Source organism: Myxocyprinus asiaticus, chromosome 8 (genome assembly GCF_019703515.2).
Source record: "Myxocyprinus asiaticus isolate MX2 ecotype Aquarium Trade chromosome 8, UBuf_Myxa_2, whole genome shotgun sequence".
In the NCBI taxonomy this organism is placed as follows: Eukaryota; Metazoa; Chordata; class Actinopteri; order Cypriniformes; family Catostomidae; genus Myxocyprinus; species Myxocyprinus asiaticus.
In genome coordinates, this window is record NC_059351.1 from 3,508,295 (window position 1) to 3,536,237 (window position 27,943).

The 27,943-nt window shown below is 39.4% G+C and overlaps 1 protein-coding gene across 1 annotated transcript; it reads left to right on the forward strand.

The window, feature by feature from the left end:
- Positions 1-1,726: 1,726 nt before the first annotated feature.
- LOC127444545 (transmembrane anterior posterior transformation protein 1 homolog) lies at positions 1,727-27,891 on the forward strand. The gene is made up of 14 exons (XM_051703964.1): positions 1,727-1,917; positions 5,150-5,280; positions 7,724-7,842; positions 15,080-15,242; positions 15,324-15,459; positions 19,693-19,790; positions 19,972-20,041; positions 20,143-20,223; positions 20,309-20,418; positions 23,423-23,482; positions 23,656-23,724; positions 23,848-23,924; positions 24,073-24,239; positions 26,753-27,891. The coding sequence occupies exons 1-14, from the start codon at positions 1,728-1,730 to the stop codon at positions 26,983-26,985; spliced, it is 1,704 nt and encodes a 567-aa protein (XP_051559924.1). The 5' UTR covers position 1,727; the 3' UTR covers positions 26,986-27,891.
- The last annotated feature ends 52 nt before the right edge of the window (positions 27,892-27,943 follow it).

Sequence of the window (27,943 nt, forward strand, 5' to 3'; positions counted from 1 at the left end):
CAAATGTAGTACATATGCACCATCTATTAAAAGCGATGGTTAAATTCTCTCGTCATTCACTCACCCTCATGCCATCCCAGATGTGTATGACTTTTTTTCATCTACATGGCACAAATACTGATTTTTAGAAGAATATCTCAACTCTGTTGGTCCATACAATGCAAATGAATGTTGGCCAGAACTCTGAATCTCCAAAAATCACATAAAGCAAGAATAAAAGTGATCCAAACGACTCCAGTGGTTAAATCCAATTCTACTGAAGTGATATGATAGGTGTGGGTGAGAAACAGATCAATATTTGTTACGATTTACTAAGTAAATAGATATAAATGCAGTTGCAGTGTTTTTTTGTGTTGTTAGACTTGAGGGGTTTATACAAAGGATGCACGTGACGTGTATTAATTTTTTTCACATAATCGGAATCATGTGGAATTGGTTGAGGCTTGAAAACATTTGCACACATTCAAGTATCCTATGTAATATGCCAATATTTCGGCCTGGATGAAGGAACAACCTCTTCAGCTCAACCTTGCCAAGACAGAACTCCTCGTGATCCCAGCCAACTCATCTGTTGACCACAACCTCACTTTTCATCTTGGTTCAACTACACCAACCAGAACAGTCTGGAACCTAGGAGTGGTGGTAGATGACCAGCTTAATTTCAGAGCACACATCTCATCAACCGCACGGTCTTGCAGATTCGCGCTTTACAACAGCAGGAAAATCAGACCTTTCCTGTCTGAATATGCTACACAGCTCCTGCTCCAAGCTCTGGTTATTTCAGGACTGGACTACTGCAATGCTCTGTTAGCTGGCCTTCCAGCTGACACAATTAAGCCACTGCAGATGGTCCAGAATGCAGCAGCGCATCTGGTCTTCAATCAGCCAAAAAGGGCTCTTGTCACCCCTCTCTTGATTTCACTCCACTGGCTACCTGTAGCTACCCACGTCAAATTCAAGGCTTTGACTCTGGCTTTCAGTACAGCCAAAGGAACCGCACACTCTTACTTCAATTCACTTCTTCAGGTCTATGCTCCAACTCGCTCTCTGCCGTCTATGAACGAGCGACGCCTGGTGGTCCCATCACAAAGAGGCTCAAAGTCCATTTTATGATCGTTCACTTTCTCTGCTCCTCTGTGGTGGAATGACCTCCACACGATCTGCTGTTACATTCTCAACATTCAAGAACCAGCTGAAAACACATCCGTTCAACCAGCACTTAACCAACCCATTTCACTCAACGTGCACTTAATGTACAAAAAAAAAAAAAATTCAAAAAAAAAAAAATTACAAAATCCTTGTCTGTCTCTTTCGTTTGTGCTAGCATCTTTACTACTCCAGCCACTGTGAGAACTTGGCAGTCCTATACTGCAGATGTTGACAAACTTTGTATGACAAATTGCTTGCTATGTGTCTCATTTGTAAGTCGCTTTGGATAAAATCGTCTGCTAAATGACTAAATGTAAAATGTAAACATTACCTAAATTTGCTCTCTTAATTAGTAGACATAAAGAACGAAGAAGCCCAAGAACTGCCATAACTGATATGTCAGAGGACGAAGAAAAATATAGCTATACACACACTTTTATGTGCTAATGCATTTAACGGTCACATTTTATTTTATTTTATGCCAGTGCTGCATTATGGGAGATGTAGTCTTTTGATATCTGTTGTGACGTATGCCGTGACGCATGCCGTGACGCGTGAATGTTGTGTCTGAGTGGAAGATGGCGGACTCGGTAGCGGCCGGACTCGGGGACGAAAACGAGACCGAAAACGAGGATAATAAGGGGGAGAAACGGCTCAGCGGCGGCGTCAGCAAGACGGGGAAACATGCCGGTGCTTCAGACGCTACAGAAACTCTGGGATTTTACGAGAGGAAGGCCAAATATAAAGATAGAAAGAGCCATGTGTCGGGTAAGAGGTACAGACAGCGGCTATGTGCGCTGCAAAAACATAGACTGTGTTGCGAAACCTAGTGAGCTGCCTACCTAGACAGCATGTTTGGGCGTCATAGGTGCGTTCCAACCGTCGCGGTTGGCAAGGTTCGATTCGAACGCTCCAAAAATGCTGTCTAGGTAGGCGGCAGCTCATTAGGTTTTGACACACAGTTGATTGCATCAATACAGTCTGAAGCATCGTCAGACACTAGAGCGTATTGACCTACAACAAGATCAGGTAGTTCTGCATCCTACAGAATTTTGGGTTTATTTAAGGGAACGGTGTGGCTCATGTGACAGATTAGCTGCTTGCATAATGAGACTAACCATAGAGACATGAGCATCAACATAGCAGATCTGTGATACTCAGGTGTGAAGGTGTAAATAAAGACCAAACATGAGCTGCATCTCCATGTTCCTTTGGGCAACAATTGAAATAACCTGTAATCTTATAAAGTTGCTGGTGCTGAGAACAAAGTTGGCATGTGTGCATTGTTGTCAGATCCAGGGTTACTTGGGGAACAGTTTATAATAAGTTTCATTATTAACATTAACAAATGTTGTTGTGTTATAAAAGGTCATTAGTTAATGTACAGAAAGAAAAGTCATAAAACCTATATACCTGAACCATGTGTCATAGATTCATATTTCATACAGATTCTGTTCATGAAGGTACAATGCTTGGTAGTAACTTATTTAAGGAAATTATTATTATATAGCAGGGTTCATACTGTCATGAGAAATATTAGGGAATATATGATTTAATAAGATCTTAAATAGTCATGGGGAAAAAATATGGAATATAAAGCTGTATAGTTATGTTTAGCTCTAAAATATTCTATTGGCGAGAAATGGCTCTTTGTGAGTGCAGTCTTTACGTAAATAATATATATATAGCTCCGGAAAATATTAAGAGACCAATGCAAAATGATCAGTTTCTCTTGATTTACTATTTATAGGTATGTGTTTGAGTAAAATAAACATTTTTGTTTTATTCTATAAAGTACTGACAACATTTCTCCCAAATTCTACATAAAAATATTGTCATTTAGAGCAGAAAATGGCAACTGGTCAAAATCCGAAAAAAGATGCCGCGTTTTCAGACCTCGAATAATGCAAAGAAAACAAGTTCATATTCATTTTTAAACAACACAATACTAATGTTAGGAAGAGTTCAGACATCAGTATTTGGTGGAATAACCCTGATTTTCAATCACAGCTTTCATGCGTCTTGGCATGCTCTCTGCCAGTCTTTCACATTGCTGTTGGGTGACTTTATGCCACTCCTGGCGCAAAAATTCAAGCATCTCGGCTTTGTTTGTTGGCTTGTGGCCATCCATCTTCCTCTTGATCACATTCCAGAGGTTTTCAGTGGGGTTCAGGTCTGGAGATTGGTTTGGCCGTGACCGGGTCATGATCCGGTGCTCCTCCATCCACACCTTGATTGACCTGACTGTGGCATGGAGCATTGTCCCGCTGGAAAAACCAATCCTCAGAGTTGGGGAACATTGTCAGAACAGAAGGAAGCAAGTTTTCTTCCAGGATAACCTTGTACGTGACTTGATTCATGCGTCCTTCACAAAGACGAATCTGCCCAATTTCAGCCTCGCTGAAGCACCCCCAGATCATCACCGATCCTCCACCTGGTCATCTAAAGGTTAGACGGAGACCTGGAGAGACTTTCAAGCCACAGTGTCTCGCACCCACGGTGAAGTTTGGTGGAGGATCGGTGATGGCTCTGCGAACAATATGCTTGATGCAAGTTTCGTCATCAGTACAGTCCGTGTGGACTGTCTGTGCATGGTGCAGTTTTTTTTGACATGTGGACTTTTGTCGGAGCAGGTGCCTGCCGTTGACTGTACTAAACGAGTGTCACAAAGCAGTCGCACGTATTCACTCGCTGTGAAAAGAGTATACTCTGAAAGGCAATGCAGTTGACCAGGCGCCATCCGATTCGGAACGCAGAAAAACAAAGTATTCCCAGGCCTTAACCTAACTGAAGCTAACAAGCCAGACCTTGACCTCCTGGTGCAGTCGGATTCACTACCGAATAACTTTTTAAGGAATAAGTCATAAAGACTCACAAACTCCGAATCAGTTTAACAGCTTAAGGTGCTGCAAAATCATAATTATGTAGGAAACACTGGTGTGCACTTGGGTTATACGAGATTGCTTAATGTTATAATGATTGTAGATTATACCACAAGATTGCAGCGGTCCTTCACAAGCTTCTTTCACAAGTTTCACAAAGACAGTTGTGAAGTTTATAGAAAACAGCAAGCCAAATTTCATCCAGACTAACCTCATCAACCTGCTATAAGGACTTAATACATTGAATACATTTTTCCGCTGTTACGTTTTTTTTCTGTTGCTGAGATCTTGTCACAAGCTTTTACAGGCCGTTTATGTGCTCAGAAAACAAAACGCAAGGTTTTCTACAAAAGATGTTCATGTGTCAAGCAACTCTGTTACTAAACACACACACACACACACACACACACACAGGTGGTGCTATTATCTCTCTCGCTCTGTGTTTGTTTTCTCATTCACTGTGTTTACCTCTCTGTCCTCTAGTTCTCTATTACTGTTAAAAATAGGAAGCTCGCTGTGTGTGTTGTGGCTCATCTCAGGAAACTCTCTTGCTCTTATTATACCATGTTCGGCCTGAGGACAGTGTAAACATGCACTTAAAACAGCACAGGGCATTGACATTTTGTTCTCCATAAATGTAACTGTCTGTCTCCTGATGTCTCTGTTGTACATGAATTATGTTACCAGAACGGCTTCATCAACTCAAATCAAACTCAAATCAAAAATCTTCTTACACTACTTTGATATGAAGATGTAACGCAAAGAAAAGTTGCCAATATATTGCTTAAATTAGTTTCAGGCTGGCTTATAGGTTGCACTGTAACTCTCTGTAATGTTTTGTAAAGGTACTTGCTGTGTGTGTACATGAGAGAAAGATGGAGAGAGTTTTGTGTGTATATTCTTTATTGTGGTGGTATACTCTTTTCTCTTCCTTTCTCTCACACACAGTTGAACAATCAGCTTCCGTTTCTGAGCTTTCGTGCGTGTGTGCGTGTGTGCGTGTGTGCGTGTGTGCGTGTGTGCGTGTGTGTGTGTGTGTGTGTGTGTGCAGGACCAATAATAGTGTTAAATAATGAGTAGAATAGCTTCATTGTGCTTCATTGTGTGTTTGTTCACAGATCTCTCTCTGTTGAGGTTTATTAGTGCTGAGTTGACTCGAGGATATTTTCTGGAACACAACGAGGCCAAATACACAGAGCGGAGGGAAAGGGTCTACACCTGCCTGCGGATACCAAAAGAACTTGAGAAGGTACCAAGCACAGCACTACACAACTAAATAATGCATGCACTCATCTTTTCAGTCAACGAAGAAAAACATACAGAAACAAACGAATAAATGTTCATCACACTGCACATCAAATCAGGGTTTCACAACTACCAGTTTACAATGATGGAACTGAAGAGGAAATATGAGATTGTCATAGAAATGCCATATTAAGAAATAAAAGCAATTGAAATGTAACTCTTACTCTGATCTAATAGAAAAAATTGGCATTAAATAATTATTAATCAAGCATAACTTAAAGTATCATGAAACTCTAAAACTTATTTAAAGTGCTTAATTTTATTTGAAATCTTTTAGCTATTTTGTTATTTCTCGTTTTTAAGTTGAAGGAACGCTGTTTTATGAAGAGGACAATTCAAGAGTCACACCTGTTTATAAATATGCATGTTAATCCCAAACACTGACTGCGTGAACGAAGTCTAAATGTGACATAATACGTTTAATATGAGTTGTGATTGGTAGTACATATTTACATCATTAGTTTGAGTTCTTGACAATTTTATCCTCCCACCCCTTTCCCATTGACCTTTTTTTTTTCTCCCAATTTGGAATGCCCAATTCCCAATGTGCTTTTAAGTCCTCGTGGTCGAGTAGTGATTCGCCTCAATCCGGGTGGCGGAGGATGAATCCCAGCTGCCTCCGCGTCTGAGACCATCAACCCGCGCATCTTATCATGTGGCTTGTTGTGCGCGTCGCCACAGAGACATAGCGCATGTGGAGGCTTCACGCCATCCACCGCGGCATCCACGCTCAACTCACCACGCGCCCCACTGAGAACGAACCACATTATAGTGACCACGAGGAGGTTACCCCATGTGACTCTACCCTCCCTAGCAACCGGGCCAATTTGGTTGCTTAGGAGACCCGGCTGGAGTCACTCAGCATGCCCTGGGATTCAAACTAGTGAGCTAGTGAACTCCAAACTAGTGAGCTAGTGAACTCCAGAGGTGGTAGCCAGTGTCTTTTACCACTGAGCTACCCAGGCCCCCCCATTGCCCATTTCTTAAATCTAGGGGGTTTCATGACCCTTTAAGATCTCAGGAGGTAAATAATGTAAATCATAGGGGTTCAGCAGACTAAATTTGTTGGTAACACCTGCATTAAATCAACAGTTTGCTTCATTAAAAGTGAAAAGATTAATTCAAGGCAAAGACAGAACAATTTTGACATGCACATGACACACCTGCTTTTAACTCCAAAATGATAATTCTCTCATCATTTAATCACCCTTATGTCGTCTCAAACTCGTATGACTTTCGTTCTTCCACGGAACACAAAGAAAGGTATTTTAAGGGAGATATGATGTCTGTTTTTCCGTACAATGCACGTGAATGGTGACCAAATTTTCAAGCTCCATAAAGGACAAAAAGGCAACATAAAGGTAATCAATAAGACTCCAGTGGTTTAATCCATGTCCTCTGAAATGATCCAATCCATTTCTAAATGAGGACAGACCCAAATTTGACTTATTTTAACAGGCACCTTAGCAATCAGAATTTCAAGCTCGATTACAGTTTCTAGATTCTTTTATACTTAGAGACCAACCTCCATGGATCTACCATAGGAGAGAGTGTAATGGTCAACCAGCGTGCTACAGCAGTATATCACCATTTGTGGATAACATGCAAATAAACGGGGAGAGCCGTAAACTTACACTTCTCTTTTAAAACAGCAATTTTACCATAGTAATCACCACTCATAGTTCATTCCAAAGGATTGCTTAGTGTAAAACATGTTGAAGATTAGCAGACAGGCGGTAATTTTATTAAGTAATGAGGTGTTTCCTTATAAAAGCAGTTTATTCGGCATTCAGAAGCATCTCTTCCATTTGTATTCATTCAAAAAGAAGGCCTCTGGTCTCCAAGCCAGTGTACGCTGCGTTACGCTATGTTTTGAAAACCTTGATGGCGCATACGTCAAGAGCTAGGGAGTGTTATCGAGCTTGAAATCATGATCGTTCTTTGAGACTGCAATGGCAAGATGTACAGTAAAAAAGGATTTCGATTTTGGTCTGTTCTCACCCAAAATGGATTGGATTGCTTCAGAGGGCATGGATTAAACCACTGGAGTCTTATGGATTACTTTATGCTCCCTTTATGTCCTTTTTGGAGCTTGAAAATTTGGTCACCATTCACTTGCATTGTATGAACAAACAGATATCATGTCACCATTAAAATATATTTGTTTGCGTTCCGCGGAAGACAGAAAGTCATACGAGTTTGAGACTGCATATGGGTGAGTGATGAGAGAATTGTCATTTTGGGGTAAACTAACTACATTTTGGAGAGAAGTTTTAGTTTAAATGCGAGGTCAATCAATAACACAAGAACATGTTTTCCACATCCAGGATTTGTCACTGATCTCTCTCTCTCTCTCTCTCTCTCTCTCTCTCTCTCTCTCTCTGTAGCTGATGATCTTTGGGTTTTTCCTGTGTCTCGATGTGTTTCTGTACGTGTTCACTCTGCTGCCCCTCAGAGTGCTTCTGGCTCTGATCAGACTGCTGACGCTGCCCTGCTGCGGCCTCAGGTAACACACACTTCACTCTGGATACACATGGAGAATATTCCCAATAGTAGGAAAATCATAAGATTCTTATGTTACAACAGGTAAAAATAAATCAGCTGCACACCTGGTCGTTTTACTATTTTATTGCACACAGACACCAGGGTTGTATGCCATTCAGAATTGAATTGAGAGTGCCTTTTATATTCATGTTCAATTGACCCTTTGCTAGGCTCCACCCCCCTTGGCTGCTGTTGCTTGCTCTGACAAGCTCTGCAGAACTCCCCATAGGAATGAATGGGAGATTGCCGTGAACAGTTTTGGCAGAATATTCTCATAAACGGAATGGATAATATTCTTAAGTGGGCTGGAGTGAAGAGTGACATTGTAATGCATATTTATCTGAAGTTTTTTGTAAAATAAATTGTTAAATTACACAGTAATTTGATTGAAAACTGTGCAGACTGTGAATCAGAATTGAGGCAAACGATCATCACAGTCACATAAATAGAGAAAAGCGTCACTTGATAGCGATTACAAACCTCATAACTTTAGTGTAAGTGAAAAGAACTGCTTATAGCGTCTCATAACACACTCATTTTGATGGTGTGAACTCTTTATTTACTACCACCTGTACTAAGACCAGAATCAATACATAAATGAATTAATGTTACGTTGTTGTCTTTAATTTACCTTGGAGGAAATGTAGGTGTCCTCGCTGGTGTTATACATGCTCATTTGGGAATGAGGAGTGACGCACTTTAATCCATAGCATGCTCTTCTCAACATTTATTTAAAGATTTTTTTTAAAAGATGGAAAAAACACTTCGTGTATCCTATCTAGGGACCTCATATCACTATTACAAGTGACCCAGCAACAATGTTTTTTTAATGTTTTGGATCATTTCGATAAAATCCCGCTTAAAACGACTGAAACACACATTACTCCCGTAGGCTCTCATTGTGCACAAGCGAACGCTTGTCAGAGTAATGGCGGCCCGGCAACAGTTGCTAAGACTGGATTGGTCAGAAACGCTTTTAAGGTGGGGCTTAGCGAAGGGTCAATTCCTGAATTTGAATTGACATAGCAAACAGGATGCAGTTTTACTAAAATATTAAATTTTTTAGTATACCTGTTATCATGCACACAACTTGTGGGATATTTCCAGAAACATTAGGTGATATTAATAATCAATGCCTGAAACATAAATTGGTATTTAATTTATTTATATTTTATTATCGTTAATAAATTAAAGCTACACTGTTATTTTTGGCCCTCTAGCGGTTGAAGCATAGAACTGCAAGTTACTTGCGGAGGAACATTGTTTTGGTAATTACGTGATTCTGGCTTCGGCTCTGTTCTTATGCGCTGATGAATCTGATGGTTTGAGGAGTACCGGGGTGTAACCATGGTAACAGGTGATCAACTTATCAGAGCGAATGTCACTAACGAAAACTCGGCCCCACAAAAAAAAAAAAAAAAAAAAAAGAGAAAAATATATATAATATAATATACGTATGTCTAATGAACAGGTAAGTAGCATATATTCCACTGATGTTTTGACTTATTAGAAACAATTGTTTTAAAATAAATAATGTTACAAAAGTTAAGCATCGCTGACATTAGACAAGGATTGCTAGTCAAATCAGATAAAGTCAAATGGTGGAAACTATTATAACTTAGCTAGCAGGCAAATAGACTAAGGTAGTAAATGGTTTAAAGATTGGTGTTGTTACCAGCGTAAAGTAAATTTTTTCCTCAAAAATGAAATCAAGCACTGTAGTACCACAATCCATAATAAAATGCCCCATTAGAGTGGCTAACGCTATCTGACGAACTACCGCGCTAAGAGAGCTACCTGGATAACTATCAATCCAATAAAATATCTTGCCTGTTGAGCGAGAAAAAGCCATCTCTGGGTTGGTTTTAAATCCTTTCAGATCTCAGAGTTGTTGCCACCTCTGAAAAAGCCAAGCCGATGTTCTTGTGTGTTTTATTATTACGGGCTCTGTCACTTTCCCTTTTTGCTTGCAGACACTTCTCGGTTCAAGGTTTCTTTATTTTGAAAATGAAAATGACTGGTTGTCTTTTTAAATGATCCATGGTCATTGTTGCTCATGTGTTGTGGCTACAAGCTTTCAGCTTCAAACTACTACCACACGTATCACTGCACATATAGCTGAAGTCAGAAGTTTACATACACTTAGGTTGAAGTCATTAAAACTCATTTTTTAACCACTCCACAGATTTCATATTAGCAAACTATAGTTTTGGCAAGTCGTTTAGGACATCTACTTTGTGCATGACACGTAATGTTTCCAACAATTGTTTACAGACAGATTGTTTCACTTTTAATTTACTATATCACAATTCCAGTGGGTCAGAAGTTTACATACACTAAGTTAACTGTGCCTTTAAGCAGCTTGGAAAATTCCAGAAAATTATGTCGAGGCTTTAGGCCAATTAGCTTTTGATAGGAGGTGTACTGAATTGGAGGTGTACCTGTGGATGTATTTTAAGGCCTACCTTCAAACTCAGTGCCTGTTTGCTCGACATGATGGGTAAAACAAAAGAAATCAGCCAAGACCTCAGAAAAAAAATTGTGGACCTCCACAAGTCTGGTTCATCCTTGGGAGCAATTTCCAAATGCCTGAAGGTACCACATTCATCTGTACAAACAATAGTACGCAAGTGTAAACACCATGAGACCACGCAGCCATCATACCGCTCAGGAAGGAGACGCATTCTGTCTCCTAGAGATGAACATAGTTTGGTGCGAAAAGTGCAAATCAATCCCAGAACAACAGCGAAGGACCTTGTGAAGATGCTGGAGGAAACAGGTAGACAAGTATCTATATCCACAGTAAAACGAGTCCTATATCGTCATAACCTGAAAGGCTGCTCAGCAAGGAAGAAGCCACTGCTCCAAAACCACCATAAAAAAAGCCAGACTACAGTTTGCAAGTGCACATGGGGACAAAGATCTTACTTTTTGGAGAAATGTCCTCTGGTCTGATACAAAAATTGTTTGACCATAATGACCATCGTTATGTTTGGATGAAAAAGGGTGAGGCTTGCAAGCTGAAGGACACCATCTCAACCGTGAAGCATGGGGGTGGCAGCATCATGTTGTGGGGGTGCTTTGCTGCAGGAGGGACTGGTGCACTTCACAAAATAAATGGCATCATGAGGAAGGAAAATTATGTGGATATATTGAAGCAACATCTCAAGACATCAGCCAGGAAGTTAAAGCTCGGTCACAAATGGGTCTTCCAAATGGACATTGACCCCAAGCATACCTCCAAAGTTGTGGCAAAATGTCTTAAGGACAACAAAGTCAAGGTATTGGAGTGGCCATCATAAAGCCCTGACCTCAATCTGATAGAAAATTTGTGGGCAGAACTGAAAAAGCGTGTGAGAGCAAGGAGGCCTACAAACCTGACTCAGTTACACCAGTTCTGTCTGGAGGAATGGGAAAAATTCCAGCAGCTTATTATGAGAAGCTTGAGGAAGGCAACCCAAAACGTTTGACCCAAGTTAAACAATTTAAAGGCAATGCTACCAAATTCTAACAAAGTGTATGTAAACTTCTGACCCACTGGGAATGTGATGAAAGAAATAAAAGCTGAAATAAATAATTTTCTCTACTATTATTCTGACATTTCACATTCTTAAAATAAAGTAGTGATCCTAACTGACCTAAGACAGGGAATGTTTTCTACAATTAAATGTCAGGAATTGTGAAAAAAAGGTGTATGTAAACATCTGACTTCAACTGTATACACACACTGTACAGCTGGACCTTCTTTTATTTATTTACGGACATGATGTAAACGCGCACGGATGACTGACGGAAGTATGCAATTTCCCACCAAATCCGTCCCAACAGCTCTAAAGTATTAATAATTGTTATAGGCTTACCATAGTGAAACGGGGTAAGGCGAAAACATGGTTTGGACGATGGATTGTTGGTGTACGTGCTCATTAATGAAATTCTGTTCATTTCTTACAAAAAATCTTACATAGTGTAGCTTTAACACTCATTTTATGGGCCATGATGGAAGAACACTTCATCCCCTAAAAGGTTCCAGTAGATTAAAATGCTGATGTCAAACATTTATGTTGTAATAATGCAATTGCTCATTAAACTGATTGTGAATGTGTTGAATTATTTTGAATTGCCGTTAAGTACATTCCTCTTCTTGTTATTCAAATTCCAATTTAGCATCCTGTGGTGTGTGGCCAGTTCAATTCAAATTCCATCTCATGAATTGAAATTCTTAAATTCTGAATTTTACCTAACCCTGATACAGACACACAGAAGCCCAAAAATGATTGTGCATATGGGTGTAGCTGCTGTTCACACTATATTCTTCTGCCTGCAGGGCTAATATATGCCCCTACTGCAAAAAGAGCAGGTATGCAGAAAACAAATGACAGCAGCTGCTTTGAACGCACACAACCATGCTGGTGTGATTGCAGCGGCTGTGTTCAAATACACACATACATTCACTTTCACTTTTTCTTTCTTTCTCAAACAGGCTGCAGTCTAATCTTGTGCTTTTGTGCTTTGATTTCACCCTGGAATACTAAAACACTGTCCTCAACAGTCAACACAACAAAATGAATGTTCATCTTTTAGTCTTTAGAGTGTACAGGTGCATCTCAATAAATTAGAATGTCGTGGAAAAGTTCATTTATTTCAGTAATTCAACTCAAATTGTGAAACTCGTGTATTAAATTAATTCAATGCACACAGACTGAAGTAGTTTAAGTCTTTGGTTCTTTTAATTGTGATGATTTTGGCTCACATTTAACAAAAACCCACCAATTCACTATCTCAAAAAATTAGAATACATCATAAGACCAATAAAAAAACATTTTTAGTGAATTGTTGGCCTTCTGGAAAGTATGTTCATTTACTGTATATGTACTCAATACTTGGTAGGGGCTCCTTTTGCTTTAATTACTGCCTCAATTTGGCGTGGCATGGAGGTGATCAGTTTGTGGCACTGCTGAGGTGGTATGGAAGCCCAGGTTTCTTTGACAGTGGCCTTCAGCTCATCTGCATTTTTTGGTCTCTTGTTTCTCATTTTCCTCTTGACAATACCCCATAGATTCTCAATGGGGTTCGGGTCTGGTGAGTTTGCTGGCCAGTCAAGCACACCAACACCATGGTCATTTAACCAACTCTTGGTGCTTTTGGCAGTGTGGGCAGGTGCCAAATCCTGCTGGAAAATGAAATCAGCATCTTTAAAAAGCTGGTCAGCAGAAGGAAGCATGAAGTGCTCCAAAATTTCTTGGTAAACAGGTGCAGTGACTTTGGTTTTCAAAAAACACAATGGACCAACACCAGCAGATGACATTGTACCCCAAATCATCACAGACTGTGGAAACTTAACACTGGACTTCAAGCAACTTGGGCTATGAGCTTCTCCACCCTTCCTCCAGACTCTAGGACCTTGGTTTCCAAATGAAATACAAAACTTGCTCTCATCTGAAAAGAGGACTTTGGACCACTGGGCAACAGTCCAGTTCTTCTTCTCCTTAGCCCAGGTAAGACGCCTTTGACGTTGTCTGTGGTTCAGGAGTGGCTTAACAAGAGGAATACGACAACTGTAGCCAAATTCCTTGACATGTCTGTGTGTGGTGGCTCTTGATGCCTTGACCCCAGCCTCAGTCCATTCCTTGTGAAGTTCACCCAAATTCTTGAATCGATTTTGCTTGACAATCATAAGGCTGCGGTTCTCTCAGTTGGTTGTGCATCTTTTTCTTCCACACTTTTCCCTTTCACTCAACTTTCTGTTAACATGCTTGGATACAGCACTCTGTGAACAGCCAGCTTCTTTGGCAATGAATGTTTGTGGCTTACCCTCCTTGTGAAGGGTGTCAATGATTGTGTTCTGGACAACTGTCAGATCAGCAGATTGTGTAGCCTAGTGAACCAAACTGAGAGACCATTTTGAAGGCTCAGGAAACCTCTTCAGGTGTTTTGAGTTGATTAGCTGATTGGCATGTCACCATATTCTAATTTTTTGAGATAGTGAATTGGTGGGTTTTTGTTAAATGTGAGCCAAAATCATCACAATTAAAAGAACCAAAGACTTAAACTACTTCAGTCTGTGTGCATTGAATTAATTTAATACACGAGTTTCACAATTTGAGTTGAATTACAGAAATAAATGAACTTTTCCACGACATTCTAATTTATTGAGATGCACCTGTGTTTCCATGATCAGCCACAGGAGAGCAGTGTGGTTAACGTAAACAAGTGAGGCTATACTAACAGGAGACACAAATAATTCATTCTAATAAAATGCATTTCATTTATCTAATGTAACTTATTTCTTCATTAGGGGTGTAAAAATGCATCAGACAATGGAAGTTCATTACCTTGGTTACATAATTTAACATTTGGCTATATTTATTATAACACCATTCAATGAATTGCACTATTTCTCTCCTGGTTTTTGGGCATGTAAATGTAAAACTTAGCATATATATATATATATATATATATATATATATATATATATATATATATATATATATATATATATATATATACATATATTTTATTTTTTATTTTTTTATTTTTATTTTTTTCAGTATTCCACTAATAATATATATTGCCCCTCACATTATATTTGTGACTTCAGCAAATTGTAGTAAATCGTAATCATTTGCATTTACATTTAGTCATTTAGCGGATGCTTTTATCCACAACGACTTACAAATGAGGAACATCGCAAGCAATTTGCCATACAAAAATCAACAATGTCTGCAGTATCGCCAAGTTCTCAAAGTGGCTGGAGTAGTGACCTGTTTCAGTGATGTCACTTTTCCCCACAGCCACCATATTTGTGACCATCAGCGACCATCAGAAAATATTTTTTCCTAGTCTAAATAAGTAATAGAATAATAATGCATTGTAAACCCTGAACTTATATCATAATAGATGTGTTTGGTTATGTAACTTACGTTTACATTGCTGATCTTTGCCAGCACAAGTCATGTTTTGTGCATGATGCATGCACCACTGAGTGTGTGACTCATGATCACTAACACACTGGCTGTGTGTGTGACATATAACCAACTTAAATTTCTTTAGTAGTTGTAACCGGCTAATATTCAGTTACCCGATTCCATATGTCTACAGCACCAGATTAACTTTCTGTATTTTTTTTTATTTTTATGTTTGTTTGTTTGTGTGTGTGTGTGTGTGTGTGTGTGTGTGTGCGTGCGTGCGTGCGAGCACAGTGGATCTCGAATCTTACAGCCCGCTCAGGTGTGTGATGTTCTCAAGGGTTTCATCATGGTTCTGTGTTATTTCATGATGCACTATGTGGATTATTCCATGATGTACCATCTGATCCGGGGTCAGTCTGTCATCAAACTCTACATCATCTACAACATGCTAGAGGTACAGTAACACACCACTCACATGTGTTACTGTTAAATAAAAACAGCAGGTGAATGGAAACACTCTCTGTCTCTCCTCTAGGTGGCGGATCGCTTGTTTTCATCTTTTGGTCAGGATATTCTGGATGCTCTGTACTGGACTGCCACAGAACCAAAAGAGAGGAAGAGAGCACATATAGGAGTGATCCCACATTTCTTCATGGCTGTTCTCTATGTCTGTATCCTTTTCACCAGTGTTGTAGAAAGTACCAAATAGTTTATGGGTTTAAGTAGGGCTGTCGATTTAACACGTTCATTTAGTGTGATTAATTCAATAAGAAGTAAAGCATAAAAAAAATTAACGCAATAATCATGCCCCCTGACGCGTACATAAATTCTGTAATAAAAGTATGGATTTTCCTACCATACGAGCAATCCAAGCTTGAAGTGCATTTGTTTTTACGAGCCATGTCGATAGGTGGCAGCGTGCCTCAACAAACCTCACAAGCAGCGCAGCCGCTCACTTAAGGAAACACAGCAGGTGGGCAAAGCTCACCTGAATAAATTTCACTATACTATACGATGCAAAGCCTCATGATACGATATGATAAAAATAAAAAACAGCGCCCACAAATGTTTCGCTCAAACTTATTCAAGGATTCAACATAAATGTATTTTAAATCATAAATGACACAATAGTGTCTGACAAAAAGCAGAGCTCTGTAATAATGGTGCGTTCACATCATGTCGGAATTACCGTAATTACAAAATTCTGACTTCACATCTTCGTAGAGCTTGTAACTACAAGCTCCGACTTGACAGTCGTGACTTCATGTGAAAAGAACCAATATGGCAGCGGCCTCAACAGTTAAAGGTAGTGAACACATTTCTGTTTAATATGCTATTTTATTATGCCATTGATGCCTGGAGTATTTCTTTTTGTCCTTAAACATTTTGAAAACGCATATAGAGGTGAATTAATGAAGTGATAAACATTATCAACAACAACAGCTGTTTTGGTGTTATAAGTGTTGCCATAGAAACGAATAACTTACAAAGGTATGAGAATGTGAACGGCTCCGAGTCGAACCTCAGAGTTCCCATCTAGTAATTAAAGTAATTTCGACATGACGTGAATGCATCATAAAGTAACTTAAACAACAGCACTGCATTTATTGTTTAATTGTGATGAGAAAAACTCACAATTTTCATGTTTTTCTTGAGAAAAGTTGTGTTGAGTTAGTTTGTCTACACTCAAGTCCTTTATATTTGTATAGCACTTTTCACAACACACATCTTTTTAAAGCAGCTTTATAGAAAATCATGCCTTAACCTCCTGAGACTGCTGTGTGCATTTTCCATTTCCCATTTTGATGTGTAACTAGTAGCACCTAATAAACAATAAAAAAAAATATATATATATATATTAAAAAAATTCTAGAGCAAATCATTTTCCTAAAAACGGATGTCCACATATGTGGACAGTGGGACTAAGTTGCGAAATTTTAAATAATACCAAGCTATAGAAAGTCAGATTTTGTACATCAAATAGTTAATTATGTGTCCAGGAGTGTTGGTTATTCGTTTTTTTGAGACGTTACAGACATGTAATGATTTTCTATGAAGCTGAATATATCATTCTGATTAATGTCCAGCATCATCAAATCACTACAAACCATGTGAAAAGACAGTAAGATGGTGCCATGGATGTCTGCTTCGGTGTGGAGCTCTCTAGCGTTTTTGTTACTTTTGTTTGTTTGTCATGTTTTTTGTCACTCTTTCCTGATCAGTTTCACCAGGGATGAACTGCTGAATATTCGGCAGAGCATACCTGATAATTTTTGTCCGGTGTTTGATTATTCGGACGTTTTATTAGACATCTTAGTTGCAGGCGCAGTGATGTTCTACAAGTGCTCCAAGAGAAGCAAGCGAGGGAAGCGAGCTGGCAGGCTTGTGAAGCTTTCGTCAGTGCGGCTTTAGTACTCCACTGCTGAGTATTCATCTGGCGAGTGTCTGCTCCCTCGCCAACAAAACAGACGAACCGCTTCTGCTCACTCAAACAAATAAGGGCTTTTTTTTAACTCCGCTGCTCTGTGTTTCACAGAAACCTGGCTGAATGAAGCCATCCGGGACAGCATGTTACATCTGCCGGGCTTTCAGCTGTTCAGAGTGGATCGCATCTTGGAATGATCGGGGAAACCGAGAGGCAGTAGAACATGCTTTTCAACGAAAATTGTTGTACAGATGTAAAAGCATTGAAGAAGATGTGCTGTCCTAATTTAGAAGCACTCTTCATCAACTGTAAATCAACTTCAAAACTGGCCTTTCTACTCGCTGCGGGAATTTTCCTAGTTTATTCTGGTTTAAAAAGCCCAGTCTCACACCCTTCCCCTGCTCTGATCTCCACTTCACACACCAACACCTCCTGGAACCCCCTCCTCCCCCCTCCTGCTACTCAATCTGCACTTATGTTCTGTGAGGAGGATGTATGCCGGGTCTTCCAGAAACAAAAGACTAGGAAAGCTTCAGGCCCGGACGGTGTTTCTCCTGCCTGTCTGAAAGTCTGCGCTGACCAACTGGCCCCCATCTTCACACGGATCTTCAATAGATCACTGGAGCAGTGTGAAGGTCCCTGCTGCTTCAAATGCTCCACCATCATTCCGTTTCCCAAAAAACCCGAATCACTTGACTTAATGACTATAGACCTGTCACTTTCACGTCTGTGATCATGGAGTCATTTGAAAGACTGGTTTTGGCCTACCTGAATGACATCACTGGACCCCTGCTAGACCCCCTTCAGATTGCTTACCAAGCAAGCAGGTCTGTGGATGATGCTGTCAGCATGCATTATATCCTGCAACACCTCAACAGACCTGGGACTTATGCAAGGATCCTATTTGTGGACTTCAGTTCAGCCTTCAATACCATCATGCCTGATCTTCTCTCAACCAAACTGACCCAGCTGTCCGTGCCCACCCCAATCTGTTGATGGATCACCTGCTTTCTGACAGATAGGCAGCAGCTAGTGAGACTGGGGAAACTCACATCCGGGACCCTCACTATTAGCACTGGTGCTCCTCAGGGATGCGTTCTCTCTCCACTGCTCTTCTCCCTGTACACTAAGGACTGCACTGCGAAGGACCTCTCTGTCAAGCTCCTGAAGTTTGCAGATGACACCATGGTCATCGGCCTCATCCACGACGGTGACGAGTCTGCATACAGATGGGAGGTTGATCAGCTGGCTGTCTGATGCTGTCACAACAGCCTTAAGCTGAACACGCTCAAAACAGTGGAGATGATAGTGGACTTCAGGAGAAATCCCCCCGCACTCCCCCTTACCATCCTGAACAGCACTGTGGCAGCAGTGGAATCATTCAGGTTCCTGGGCTCTACCATCTCTCAGGACCTGAAGTGGGACACCCACATAGACTCTATTGTGAAGAATGCTCAGCAGAGGTTGTACTTCCTTCGCCAGCTGAGGAAGTTCAACCTGCCACAGGAGCTGCTGACACAGTTCTACTCAACCGTCATTGAGTCTGTCCTGTGTACATCTATAACTGGCTGGTTTGGTTCAGCCACCAAATCAGACAGAAGGAAACTACAATGAACAGTCAGGACTGCTAAGAGGATTATTGGTGCACCCTGCCCACCCTCCAAGACCTGTATGTCTCCAGAGTGAGGAAACTTGCAGGTAGAATCACTCTGTACCCCACACACCCTGCCCACTCCCTCTTTGAACTGTTGTTCTCTGGCCATGGCAACAGAACACTGAGCGCGAGGACATCCAGGCACAAGAACAGATTTGACCCTGAGGCCATTTTCCACATGAACAATTAAACTGCCTTCAGGACTCCCCCATAGTGCAATAATATATAAATATCTCATGTACATAAAATTCACATATTTATTTCAATAACTGTACATACTGTACCTCTACCTTGCACATACATTACCACTTGCACATGTACATACACCATTCTGTTATGTGTCCTATTATTTGTATGTCTATTTATACTCTTACCTTGTTTTATATTCTGTCTCACTGTAATGTTCTGTGTGCACTTGCTTTTTTCTCCTATCACCCAAAAAATTCCTTGTGTACGTGAGAACACTTGGCAATAAAGCTCATTCTGATTCTGAAAATAAAATATTGCATTGACATGTACTTATCCTCTTGTTTAGTTGTACATCTGGCCTTCCACATCTCTTTCTGTCCTTGTTAGAGCCAGCTGTCCTTTGTCTTTGAAGACTGTAGTGAACAGTTGAACGCCACTTTGGTGAATTAAAGTACCAATTTCCTTCCGGAACAGCAAAATCTGTACATTATTACAAACTTTTGGCCGCCAGTGTACATATATACATACATATATATTTAGTGAAGAATTTGGTTTAAACTTTGCAAAGCTATTTTAAATAAATTGTGTCATGTGCATATGGTAATCAGCCATAATTTTCCTTAATTGCTAATGCAGTTTTGCATGCCATTCTGATTATGGTTCAGGCCACCACTCTGAATGTGGCTTTCAACTCACACAACAAGTCACTGCTCACCATCATGATGTCTAATAATGTGAGTAAACACACATACAGTCAAAATCTTGTTACATTGCATACTGTACTGTGTATGATTAAATATACTTAAATAAGAATTTAATATCTGTATTTATGTATTACAATACACAGCACCACAGACTTTCACACCTACTTGTTTTAGTCTACTCTTGACATAGGATGTGGTGTTCTCTTTGTAGTTCGTTGAGATCAAAGGAAGTGTATTCAAGAAATTTGAGAAAAACAACCTTTTCCAGATGTCCAATAGTGGTAGGTCCAAGTATGCTTGGTCTCTGTGTAAATGATATATAAATTTGAGTCTTTTAACTCATGCATTGTCTCAATGTTCCTTTGTGTCTCTGTTATTATAGACATTAAAGAAAGGTTTACAAACTACACACTCTTACTAATCGTCTGTCTCAGAAACATGGAGCAGTTCTCATGGAATCCAGGTGTGCAGTTGTCCTCTGAGAATTCATCTTAGAGTTTGTGCATATGAGCCTATGTGTGTATTAAATTATTGATTATTGCTCATAGATCATCTGTGGGTGTTGTTTCCTGATGTGTGCATGGTCATTGCCTCGGAGATCGCAGTTGACGTCGTCAAACATGCCTTCATCACCAAGTTTAATGACATCACAGCAGATGTGAGTTTAAATCATTGTTGCATGGTATGCCAGTTCCACGATAGGCTCTGGTCGTTGTGCAGTGTGAATGTGAAGAAATTGCGCTAAAATATATCCATATAGTATAATTATGAATATAAGTATTTAATAATAATTTGACGTACTAAAATGTAAATTGTAAACAATTAATTCGACAACATCAAACCCTCCACATTCCGTCCCTGCTATAAGGAACAATGCCTCAAACAGAGTCTTATCGTGATTTACTGGTATCTTGTCATAAGATGTGATTGAGGTATCATGACAACCCTTGTTCAAATATGTCAGACTCTGACAGTACACAAATTCAGATGCAGTTCCTGAGAACCACTAAAGTAGAATGCCATTCTTTCAGTCTGTCATTAAGACAATCTGGATTTGAGAATTATTAAACCAAAGGACCATGTGCAGACTCTTCTTTTTTCTTTCTTGTCTAAAACAACAAATTCCTTTGTCCCGGTCAAGAGGAAGTTTTACAAAGAGAGACAGGTCTCCTTTGGGGGTGTGTCTGAAAATCAGCACCACTCTCAGCATCTTAGATAACCCTGACTGCTCCACTGACCCAAATCTATCAGCACACACAGTGACAGAGATGGACAAACAGCAGTAGTTTTGAAGCTTCATTCCAGTTCTCTGTAGCAAGAGCATGGTTTCACAGCTCCTATCCAGTGCAGATCTCCCGTTTGACTGGCTGTACTGTGGAGATACGCTTCAGACGAAAGATCAGTGATGCTGCATACTAAACAGGTTGAGGAAAAAAGATTGAGGCTGTGGATGGGCGACAGGGAGTTATGAATAGACAGAACGAGCAGTGTGGTTACTGGCAGGGATTAGATTAGACAGATCTGCTTAGTTTAGCCAGGAAGATTAGTGTCACAAACACACATACACACTCTTCTCTCTCCTTTATCTTCCCTTTAATTCTTTGAAGTTCTTGTACAGCATTCTTTCGTTTAAAAAAATATATTTGTATGTGTGTTTGTGTCCTCTTTGCTTCTTTAATGTGGTTAAGTAAGACCGCTCGCGCCTCTGACAGTAAGTAACTCTGTTAGTTGTTAGTTAGTCAGGAGGGAGTGGACTTATGGAGAAAAGATCATTCAAACTCACTGCCCGCTCTCCCCTCCCCTCTCTCTCGCTATCTCTTCCTCAAAGTATTTCCGACAATGAGAGTGTTTCTGGAAACACTGGAGAAATGGATGCGGCTAAAAGAGGCCACTGATGTCACAATAGAGATATTTTACATCTGAAATGTTGACAATAGTGTGTGTGTGTTGAAGTGTTAATTACTTTGTCAATAGAAATACACTACAAGTCAAACATTTTGACACACCTCCTCATTGATTTTTTTATTACTGTCTTCCAGATTTTGGAATAATAGTAACTAGACAGGTAAAGCTTTGATGTTGGCTGACAAAGCCTTGTCGGAATGTTTAAACTAGTTTTAAAATCAAAAGTTTGATGGTTATACAGACATTACAATAAGACAAACTGCCAGCTTGCAAGCTAGATAGATTTCAGACAGACTGTAGATCAGTCAGAAACTGTCAGAGAGATGGATAGAGAGGGAGAGAGTAACTTATAGCAGATCAAAGTCATTTTGTGGTTTGTTTACATTTGAATTTTTGGAACTTTGGAATTTAAATTCATGAACATTCCGTCAAAGTAAGTCTGTGGGATTTTTCCAATATTTGATCATCCGCTGTACAAAAACCATTTGTCCAATCAGTGAGAAAATACAAAGCGCACGATTCCAGAACAGTCTGAAGGTCTGTACCTGGTTTGGTGTATGTAGCTTGAAAGCTCTAGGAGGAGTTACAGTTATAAATTTTGGTCTCTGTAAAGGGATTCTGAAACAAATTTGTAGAATAACAATATGACTTTGTCGAGCCAACATAATAATGTCAGGAAACTATGAAATAACGCAAATAGAAACATGGGAGCTGTGTACTGACCAAAATGTCACAAAAAAGACAACTGTCTTATATTTTAGTTTCCTCAAAGTTGCCACCCTTTGCTTAGAATAGATTAATGCTCAGCACACTCTGGGCATTCTCTCACCCAACTTCATGAAGTCCCACCTGAGATGCTTTTCCAACAGTTTCGAAGCAGTTCACATGTATCCTGGCCACTCGTTGGCTGTTTTCCCTTTCTAGGCCAAACAACAACTCAAATTTAAAAGAAATTCATTCATTGTTACAATTTATATTTTTCTGCATAGCTACATTTAAAAGGATAGTTCACCCAAAAATGAAAATTCTCTCATCATTTACTCACCCTCATGCCATCCCAGATGTATATGACTTTCTTTCTTCTGCAAATGAAGATTTTTAGAAGAACATTTCAGTTCTGTAGGTCCTCACAATGGAAGTGAGTGGGTAAGTGAATTTTAAAGTTCCAAAATCCACATAAAGGCAGCATTAAAGTACTCCAGATGACTCTGGTGGTTAAATCCATGTCTTCAGAAGCGTTATAATAGGTGTGGGTGAGAAACAGATCAATGTTTAAGTCCTTTTTCCTTCACTTTCACTTTCCCCTTCTTGTGTTTTTGGTGATTTACATTATTCGTGCATGTCGCCCCCTACTGGGCAGGGAGGAGAATTTATGATAAAAAAGGACGTAAATATTGATCTGTTTCTCACCCACACCTATCATATTGTGTCTGAACACATAGATTTAACCACTGGAGTCTTATGGATTACTTTTATGCTGCCTTTATGTGGATTTTGGAGCTTCAAAATTTTGGCACACATTCACTTGCATTGTATGGACCTACAGAGCTGACATATTCTTCTAAAAATCTTCATTTGTGTTCTGCTGAAGAAAGAAAGTCATACACACCTTGGATTCCATGAGGGAGAGTAAATGATGAGAGAATAAGCTTTTAGATGAAAAGGTCTTAAAGCTCATGAAGTGTGTCCAGACCTTTAACTGGCAATGTATGTATAAAGGTTCCATTGATTCTATAAATCTGTGTGTTTATATGCAGGTCTACAGTGAATACAGAGCGAGTCTGGCCTTTGATTTGGTCAGCAGCAGACAGAAAAATGTAAGTGCATTTTCACTGATGTCAGACTACTCTGCAATTATTTTATTACTCATTTATTTATTTTTAACAAGTGGTCTATCTCCTTAGTGTTTCTGACCATATTGTTCTGTTAAAGAGCATTTTGACCAGCTTTATTAATCAGATTGACTGATCACTGTGTGTGTGTATTCCAGGCATATACAGACTACAGTGACAGTGTGTCCAGGAGGATGGGCTTCATTCCTCTTCCTCTTGCTCTACTGGTAACCTGTCTCATCCTCATTTCACATTAATGTCAATACCAAACTAGTCATACAGTTCATAATGTAAAGGTCTATTTACATCTAATAATGCATCCTTGCGACCCACCCCAATATGATTGACAGTTGATCCGGGTGGTGACCAGCTCTGTGAAGATCCAGGGCTCTCTGTCCATCATATGTGTTGTGCTCTTCTATCTGGGGTATAATTTCATATTTTTTTTAAAGTAGTTGTGATTTGAATAGGTTATGATGTTTAATGTTAGGGGTTCTTAAACTTATTATTTCTAATATTGTAAAATGTGCATGATCAGAATTTTGCACTGACATTGTCTGTGTGCGTTTATTCAGTATGATCACTCTGAAGGTCCTGAACAGTATCGTGTTGTTGGGGAAATCCTGTATGTATGTGAAAGAGGCAAACATGGAGGAAAAGCTGTTTCAGAATCCCCCCTCTGCCGCTCCCAGCAGAGTGTCCAGCAGAGTCCACCGTACCAAACACACAGGAGAACCACCAGGTAACGCACACACTTACTAAACTACACAAGAACGCAAGCAACCCTGCAAATAGAGAGGATATCCACTGTGTGTTCATATAAAGACAATAAAATTCATTAAAAGCACAATAATGATAATTTTACCCCGAAGAGTAATTACTCCCTCCCTCTGTGTTCATAACATGTACAGTCAGCATATTGCAGCATCAGAAATTAACTTTGGTTTTAAGGGGCAATATTTTCGCTAGGGATGCACCAATACCAATTTTTCTTTTCCGATCTGATACCTGAAATCTCATTATCAGCCGATACCAGTGTTGTTTATTTCTTAATAAGTTTAGAGTATCTATACTTCACTGTGTGATGCTAATTGGGGGTACTCTTTAATATGTAAAGAAACACAAACCTCTAACTACACATTATTTCAATATAAATGTACAGCCTCTTAAGAAAAAGTTATTGTTTACAAGTCTACTGGATAATGTAGCAGCAAAATTAAAAGCAATTCCAGTGAAAGTCTTCAGTAGAAAAGAAGCCAGTTTTCTTTGCACACATTTTTCAACTTGTATATGGACTTTAAAGGATTCAGATCTCTTTTTTTCACTTTAGTGGGAAGATTTATTTGTACACTTTAGTTGTCCACTTTTCATTCACTCAGTTATGTTTTGGAACCCAGTCAACTTAATATTGGTGTAATTTGTAAACAAATAATAATGGTAATAAATTATTATTATTATTATTATTATTATTATTATTGACTTTTAAAATTGTACTATACAATAGTAACATATTTCAGTCATGCACCTTTAACTTTAAAACCCTCAGGCTTTTATTTTGATGGTTGGAACACTCCAGGAAGTCCTGTAAGTGTCTGTTTGTGGGCTAGTTCACAGTAGTTGAATTTGCTTCTTATTCAAAATCAGGTGAAATGCTTCTCCGGTGCCATTCTCAATGCATGTTATAAGTGACTATTGAGCATCTTCATCTGAGATTTTATTTGTTTGTGGTGCTCACATATTGCGCACCGCTTTGAGGCCAGCATGCGCGTGCTATGTATGTGTTTCAATCAGAGCTGCGTCATTAACGCGCTGCAAATGCATACTATACTGTATATTTACTTATTAAACACAGCCTTTTATGATACACAGAGCCATCGCATGTCTTCAAGTGGCTTTGAATAAAATGCACGAGTCATATGGACTACTTTAATGGTTCCTTTATGGTTCTTTTGTCAGTTTGGGAGCTTGACAGTAAAGAACATGTCTAACACACAATATCGATTTGGATCGGGCTCATTGGACCGATACCCAGTCAGTTAAAAAACATCAGTATCGGAGCCGATACCGATCCAGGTGCATCCCTAATTTTTGCACAGCGTATATAATAAACACACAGTGTGTCGTCCATTTATGTCAAATACTCCAAATCCATACTTAACTAGATAGGCCTAGAATTAGGCCTGTCGCAATTATTTGATCTAACCGTGATTATTGGGCATTCTAATTCCAATCACGTTTTGATGCCCAAATAAGAGAATTTTAAGCAAATGTACTGTATAAATGCCTTTGTGTGTCATTCGGTTGAATTCTGAGTCCACCAGCTCCTGTCCAGAAAAGCACGTGAAGCACTCGGATGCGCACGCTGTCAGCAGAGGCTCTAAACGAACAAGTATAAACTGTGATAGTGAAGCAAAGTGATCCGTTTCACTTTAAACGATTGTGTAATGGCAAATGATCCTGGTTCATGTACATGCAGTGTTAATGACACGCAGTGACACAGATGAGGAGACGCACGCTTACTCTATTTCTGTAGAGTGATGAAATGATGAAACGAAATCTCAAAGGTTTTGCTTCATGACAAATAAGTGCTCGTGGGTTTAATCAAAGAGAATTAAAATAATGGGTGAACGTGAAGAAGTTAGGACAGAAATATTTTACTATTGCATAATATACTGTAAATATAATAATATATACAAATATTTTTATATAAAAATATATAATGTAAAATATACAAGTTTAAAAAACAACAGTGTAAATGTAAAATAGACCAAGACTAAAGTTGACCAAAAAGAGAGACATATTTTAAGATAAAAATAAGTTTTTAAAACCTTAAAACGAAATCACATATCCCTATTTTATTTTCAAGTTAAATATGTAAAAATGACTTAAGGTGTATGAAGCACACATGCAGAAAAAGAACTATGTTTGACAATTAATCGTCAGCCAAATGTCCTAATCGTGACAACCCTACCTAGAATAGACATTAATGTAATATATGAAATGTTAGATAACAGATCTAAAATCTGAAGAGTTCACTTAAGGGGCATTTTTTCCCTATGCCCTGGTTAATTTCTGACACTGGTGTGTGGTGTTCCTAACCTGTCTTTTGACTCTTACTGCAGCAAGTAGATGTTACTCAGCTTGGTTAACTACTCACCACTCAGTGTGGTTAACTAATGAGTCTTAATGTGACACGTTTGTGCTGTTAAAAGGTTTTATTGTCATTAACTAATTGTGTCCACACCCCCTCTTAAGGTGAGCCAGTGGATGAGGGCATGTCTGCGTCAGTCACAACTCAGCCCACCCACAGGGATGAATCACCTGCCCCTCAACTCCCCACCAGCAAATCAGATCAGTTCCTCACTACACCAGATGAATCAGAAGAGAAAAGCCTTATTCAGGATGAAACTGAACTTAAACATAGGGCACCCAAAAAAGACTTGTTGGAGATTGATCGCTTTACTATCTGTGGTAACCGTATCGACTGACATGAAGGCACACACACACACTCAAGTCTGAGAGTGATGCCATGTATGCACTGAAATGCCCAACCTCCTTGCCAGCTTTATTTATGACCTTTGAACCAGAGCTCATTGCAATGGGACAACGAGAGACTCCAGGATATTTATTGATAAGTGATTGCGCCTAATTTATTTAAGACTGAAAATCGAACACATTCATACACAGACAATCACACAAACATACACACAGTCTTAGCCATTAGGACTCCAACCAGTGACGTTTCTATAATTTGAAGAACTTTAACATCACCAGGGGGAGGCCAACTTTGGATGCCGGGAAGATATTGGTTCGCTGGTCAGTGTGCTGTCCTGTCATGGGGGTATCAAATGAAGACAAAGAGAGAAATGGATGGATTCTATTCTAAAGTTATAGTTGTACCAGACATAAAACTACTAGTCTGAAGATTGCTTTCTTAGGTGAATTCAAAAGGGGATTCAAACACTCATGACCAACTGATCTGCAGGTCAGTGAATCAAATTAAAGGTCAAAGCTGGAATGGGCAATTTTCATGTTTTTTTTTTTTTTCTTCATTCATAATTTCTTTCTTTTGGAGTATCCCTTCAACTCCCCAATCTTTAATTTCCCTCAAAAGAGTTTTAGTTCCGATTTGAAATATCACCATGTTCATTGGCAGACAATTCTGAAGTACAGATATGTATCATGCAGATACATTTTGCAACCATCATTTGAGGTAATGTTTTAAAAGACTATTGTAAGTATGTGAAACTTCAGTGAAATGCATGCTGTGATATGCTGATTCATTTACACCATAAAGGAATAGTTCACCCAAAAAATGAAAATGCTCTCATTGTTCACTTACCCTGATGCCATCCCAGATGTGTAAGACTGTCTTTCTTCAGCAGAAAATGTTGAAGCTCTGTACCTTATAATGTAAGTAAATGGGTGCCATCAGGCTGCTGGCTA

Bases quoted from the DNA above. Each gene is read 5' to 3' on its own strand.
- LOC127444545 (XM_051703964.1), top strand. From the start codon at position 1,728: ATGGCGGACTCGGTAGCGGCCGGACTCGGGGACGAAAACGAGACCGAA. The intron at 15,460-19,692 runs GTATCCTTTTCA...TTGCTAATGCAG, and splicing joins CATGGCTGTTCTCTATGTCT to TTTTGCATGCCATTCTGATT. The intron at 20,042-20,142 runs GTAGGTCCAAGT...CTGTTATTATAG, and splicing joins TTTCCAGATGTCCAATAGTG to ACATTAAAGAAAGGTTTACA.